At 55.0% G+C, this 5,582-nt stretch overlaps 1 protein-coding gene across 1 annotated transcript; it reads right to left on the reverse strand.

The window, feature by feature from the left end:
* Window positions 1–642: 642 nt before the first annotated feature.
* On the reverse strand, window positions 643–3,834 carry Ccno (cyclin O). Its single transcript, XM_076551883.1, has 3 exons — window positions 3,105–3,834; window positions 2,398–2,583; window positions 643–1,854 (listed from the first exon to the last, which is right to left on the reverse strand). The coding sequence occupies exons 1-3, from the start codon at window positions 3,489–3,491 to the stop codon at window positions 1,369–1,371; spliced, it is 1,059 nt and encodes a 352-aa protein (XP_076407998.1). The 5' UTR covers window positions 3,492–3,834; the 3' UTR covers window positions 643–1,368.
* Window positions 3,835–5,582: the final 1,748 nt, after the last annotated feature.

Raw genomic sequence — 5,582 nt, forward strand, 5'->3', positions numbered from 1 at the left:
GTGCAGGCTACCACTGTCGATTCTTGAGGGTTCTCTGTGCTAGGAATGGGGGTATGTGATCATCTCGGCATAACCACGCTGCAGCCCTAAGATGGGGGCTATTATCCCGTGTTTAGAGATGAGAAGTGGGCCTAAGGTCTCCTAGCAAATTGGCTCCACAGCTACCCGTTTAATCACTGCTCTACCCCCCCCCCCATCCCAGAAACAATCTCATTTAAACTTAACCCTGAGGTCCACTGGAGTTGGAGACTTGGCTGCAGGTGGTGGAGCCGAGGGGCAGGGCCTACAGCTGACTAACAACAGAGTCGTTAATGCAGCCACGACAGAGCCACAGCAGCCCAGGAAGCGTCCCACTTCCCAACCGAGTCTCCCATCTGGAAAATGAGTCCTGTAGCAAGGCTAGGAGCAAAGACAAAACCGAGTGCGGAGTCCAGGAGCACTAAAGGAGAATGAGGTGTCTACCACAGAAAGAGGGCTTTAGAAGAATCCAGTAACATAAACGGTAGCAGCTTAGCAGTGTGGCTAAGCGCTAACTAAGACTCATGCGTCACATTGCCTGTGTCCTGATGTCTGCAAAGTGGGAGAAGACTGCTTCAGTAGCATTGTCGAGGAGTGAAATAAATGTTAAACACATATGCAGGATACGTTGCAAATAGTCAATATATTCTTTATTACTGTCGCCGCCGCCGCAGTTGGTACCCTGAGCTTGTGCAGCAGTGTGAACTGAACCATGCATGTGACTGCAGGGGAAAAATAGCCCAGGTTGCAACAGCTGTAAGAGGATGCACAAACTTTCCTTTCCAACATCTCTTGGGGTGCACCAGGGATGTCTCTTGCTGGTATGCCTACCTGGTCCCCCAAGCTTCCCAGATCCATATCAGCGAGCGGACCTTCTGGTCAACACAGTCTACAATGACTTCTGTCTCACACTCCTTGGGCCACTGGTGTGGGGGAGGGGACACGGCCTCCAGACTGGAGGGGGTTAAGATACAGACAAGCAACCTTGACTTGTCTGATTACTGGAACAGTGGCATATAAAATCTTGCTGGCTTGTGTTCACAGAGCTGCTAACTACAGAGTAAAAAAAACCGTCAGGAGCAAGGAGAGACTCTGAAATTGGCAATTTTGACTGACCATCTTGACTGACCATCAATCACCTGTGAAGGGCAGACCGGACAACAGCAGCATTTAGACAAGCCAGGACTGTCAACCTGCCCTTGTGTACTGAAAAAAAAATAAATAGATCCCACTATTGTACACTATTTACAAGCAGGGGTCCTGAACTTCTCTTTGGATTAATACTGCACACTCTCCTGAAGGCACAGAGCCAGGGCCAGGGGAATAAAAAGAAACCCAAGGGTGTGCTTTTTATTTCCAACTCTGGGGCAGTCTGCACTTCTCCCAGATCTGGAGAGGCAGTATGTGAGGCAGGGAGGTGCTGTTGATGGACACCAGCATCTGCAGCTTGCCCAGGCAGTCTTGCAGTGCGGCCTCTGGGTGCTCTCCCAGGCGGAGATCCAGCGGGTGAGGGAGCTGGAGCATGCGGTCGGCCAGCGCCAGGCAGCAGATGGCCAGCAGGGAAGGTGTGTAGTTGGTGAAAGCGTAATCGGCCAGGCTCAGCTCCGCCACGCCCCGAGCCAGGGTTTGCGCCTCCAAGGCCCGGGTGACGTCAGCCTGTCCCGCCTCCACGCGAGCGTGAGTGAAGTGCTCCAGGAAGAAGTTGATGGTGGGCGCGCCCAGGCTGAAGTGCAGCTTGTGTAACACGATGCACTCAAGGTTGCAGAGCTGCTGCCGAGAGAACGCGCCACCGCACAGGGCCAGGAGCTGTTTCACGCGAGGTGGGTGCACCTCTACCTGCAACGGAGTACACTCTAAGTTCCGGCCTGGAGGTTTCCTGGGCCCCAAGCCCGCCCAGCCATAAATCGGGGAGAAACTGGGACTTGAGCACTATATCCTTGCAGCCAGCCTCACATCTTTCCTTGATTCCACCCTGAAACCACACACGGCTGCTTTCGGTACAGCTTCTCTATCTACAGCCTAACTTTTAAAAAGTGTGTGTGTGTGTGTGTGTGTGTGTGTGTGTGTGTGTGTGTGTAAGAGAGAGAGAGAGAGACAGCGTGTGTGTGAGTGAGAGAGAGACACCGACAGATTTTAAAAGCATGCTTCCCAGAGACTTAGAAGTGCTACACAGCTTTGGGTGGGAGGCTGGCTACAGCCTATCTCTTTGAAGTCTGTAGGGATTGGTTATTCTGTGAAACTATATAAAGTTAAAAGGCTATGATGTATAAAGATCTGCGAGCATCTGCCTAGATGAGTCCAGCCACCCAACGCTGAACTACGCACATTGGGGGAGAGGCTGGCTCCAAACACATCCCACCCTGCGCCTGGTGGAGGTACCTGCTTGCAAGCGATGAGCAGGCAGGTGACCCCGAGCAACTGGAAGCAGTCCGCAGCTACCGGGGTGGTGAGAAGGAAACGGTCCAGAGTGTTCACCGTCAGGCACAGAGACTCGAATGAGAGGCCGAATTGGCGGTGGACAGGCAGGAGCCAACTGAGCAGCTTACAGCGGGATTCTGCTGTCACCTGCCGGGAGGGAGAGGGGAAGCGTGCTGCAGCAGGGGACCAAGATAATGCGGGGAGCTTTCCCCGAGCGCGGAGGTAGAGAGAAAAGGCTAAATGCACCGAAAAATGGGAAACACATGGGAATGCAGACCTGGCTGAGTCCAGGAGCCCTGGAACGCCTGGGCTCGCGCTCAGTACTGTACGGCGTGCACCAGGGGTGGGAAAAGGTCCCTTTGCAGGTGTGCAAACAAATTTAGGAGCTCCCGTTCTAACTTAGAAACTGTTGGACTCCTCTGCATTCTAATAAATTCCTGTAGCCCCCGGAACTAACGTACAGACTTCAGGTATTCCCCCCCCCCTCCCGCCCAATTTTCTCCATCTAAAGAGTGAGGTCAGTGGCCCAATCCTCGAAGATCCCTTTTGCTCCTACTGACGGCAGATAATGGGCTGCAACGACTAGGGCGCTGCGAAGGGCAGACAGCAGCAAAGAAGAGAGAGGCAGAAGCGCGATGGCCCGGGTCTGGCTCTGCCAACGGCCTCACTTGTGGCTGTCGCGCCAGCGACTCCCGCGGATGGAAAAGGCTCTCCTGCGCCTTGCGGAAATCATAGCAGCTCTGGCCGTAGTCTCGGAAGGTCTGGAGATCTAGCACGGTCAAGGGCCGGGCAGGGCTGAGTAAGGAGCTGCAGTCCCGCGCCGTAGACGCCGCTGGGCTGTCCGCGCCGTCCGAGCTAGAGCTGGGGGACTCGAAAAGGTCACAGACGCCGGAGTCTCCCGGGAGCGAACACGCGTTCAGCGGCCGCAGCGGCTCCTTCCTCCGGAGGCGCGGGCGTCTGCTCTTCTTCACCGGGGCGCGGAGGTTCTGATGGTTGTCCCGCCTCCCGGCTCCCGCAGCGGGGCTGGCCGGGCTGGCAGGACAAGGGGTCACCATGATACAACCGGGTAGCCGCTCTGGCGCCCACAACGCCCGGCTGCGGCGGGCCTTGAGCGTCGGCGCGAGGGAAGCGAGGAAGATCGGGTCCGGCTGCTAGCGCTGCTCTAAGTACCCGGCCTGAGCCTTGCCTCCACCACTCCCCCGGCCTCTCACTGGCTGAGCCCCGAGCGGCCCCCCGAGCCGCGCTTTCCCGGAGGCAGGGCCACTCCCCTCGCGTGCCGGCAACGCGTGGCTCCGGCGATGGCGCAGGGGCGGGGGGGAGGAGGCGTTGCAAACTCGCGCCTCGCACCCGCCTTCAGCTGCGGGCTCCGCGCGCGTCTCGCGTCACCCTGGCAACCGCAGCCCGGGTCCTGGCGCCAGCTGCGCGCGCTGAGTGGAAGCACTTGAAGACCACGGCTCACCTGGGTGAGCCTTGGGTCAAGTTGAGCGGTTCAGCCGCCTCCTGGGGGGGTGGGAGGTGGAAAGGCTGCTCCCAGGGGACAGGGAGGGGACAGGACAGTCCCTTGTCCTTGGTTAGATTGTCTGGACTGGTGTGATCATCTTCTATGCCGACCCTCGCCTACCCAGGTGGGTCTGCATCTGAGCTCCCGACCAAGAATCGGGCTAGATTCAGTTTTCTTCAGATATCCATATAAAAGGACCGTGAATTCATTTGAATCTATTGCATTTCATTCCGCTGGTCTCGGGGAGCAGGGATCTGACATATTAATCGCATCCGCTAAGTATGGACGTGGGAGCCCGTTCAGGCAGCCAGGTATTTGTGATCCAACACCGTGGAAAACTGCCTCAAACGATCGTCGCACAGCAAGTGTACTGCCCTCTGGATACTCTGTTCCTCACTTTTCATCCCAAGCCAAAAAAACCGAGGCTGTAGCCGTTTAAGAACGTAATGTCACAGGTGGCATTTCTGTCGAATTGCGCACAGTGTGTTCTGCTTTAGGTCATTAGCTTCTAACTCTCTGCCTTTCCAGGCAGTGCAGTGCGCCCTGGGGAGGGTGGAGGGGAAACAGGAATGCAGAGCTGGGGGCGGGGCGCACAGGCAGGAGAGAAAGAATGCGACCCCTTCTCCAGGTCTAACTGGTTTACTCCGGACTCAGGTCTTGACCCAGGCTAGAGTCCTTCTTTACCTTGAATCCGCAGGAGAGACTGTAACACTTTAGAAGGGACCCTGGGGAAACAAGAGGCTTCGAACTGGCTGACCTTGTAATCATTTCCCAGATGCAAGACACCTAGATAAAGCTCAGCCAGAAGAACTTCATAGAAGCACTCCAACGAATGAGGTCGTTGGGTGCCATGAAATCTGCAGAGGTGGCCATCCTCACTTATTCCAAAGACAGCCGAAAAGTTTTTGTAGTCTACTGCAAATTCTGGCCCCTAGATACCCGGCAGAGAAGACGGTGAGAGAAAACAGGCTGGGTTTCAGATTCTCGCCACGGTTTCTAGTCTCTATCATCCTGAAGGAGCTTTTGCTCTCCGGGTTAAACCGCGGCACCTGTGACACGCTAGGCTGAGACTCACCTGAGAGCGGTTTTCAGCTTGCCAGTGCCTGACTTTCTGGCTGCTTTCAGGTTGGTGGTCGCTAATCTTATGGGAAGATCAACAGAATCCACAGAAAGGGAGTCTCATTATCAGACTTCATCCAAGAAGAGAGAGGGGGGAGGATTCTGCCTACTGGTCCAGCTGGAAAGAGCACAAAGGAAACTTGTAAGGTCATGTTCAGCCGGGCGTTACTTGGTCTCTATGTCCTCGTCTGTTAAAAGGATAATATTATTACTTGCCTCGAGGGCCAGGTGAAATTGGTGTAAAAACTCGAATGTCCTTTTTGAATGTAAAATGGTGGGATCATTTTGAAGCTGATCCTAGGAGTCAATAGTGTTATTTAGTATACTGGAGGTAAGCTGAAAACCTATCAATCTGAGCGTGTTGGGTGTGAGCCTCTGAAGCCCCTCCACCCCCCCACCCCCTACCTCCCACTCCCCCACGCCCCTGAAAATACTTTCTTTTCCAGGGGTTTTGTCTGTACTTAGGGTGGATCTCAACAGATGTTGCCTGAGTTTCAGCAAGGTGGATCCATTCAGTGTTTGTGGA

This window comes from Peromyscus maniculatus, chromosome 15, assembly GCF_049852395.1.
Source record: "Peromyscus maniculatus bairdii isolate BWxNUB_F1_BW_parent chromosome 15, HU_Pman_BW_mat_3.1, whole genome shotgun sequence".
Classification (NCBI taxonomy): Eukaryota; Metazoa; Chordata; class Mammalia; order Rodentia; family Cricetidae; genus Peromyscus; species Peromyscus maniculatus.

What these genes read in the sequence shown, in the direction of transcription:
- Ccno (XM_076551883.1), bottom strand. Translation starts at nt 3,491, where the DNA reads ATGGTGACCCCTTGTCCTGCCAGCCCGGCCAGCCCCGCTGCGGGAGCC. An exon ending in CGCTGGCGCGACAGCCACAA is followed by an intron (nt 2,584 to 3,104) that starts GTGAGGCCGTTG and finishes CCCTCCCGGCAG; the next exon opens with GTGACAGCAGAATCCCGCTG. An exon ending in TGCTCATCGCTTGCAAGCAG is followed by an intron (nt 1,855 to 2,397) that starts GTACCTCCACCA and finishes ACTCCGTTGCAG; the next exon opens with GTAGAGGTGCACCCACCTCG.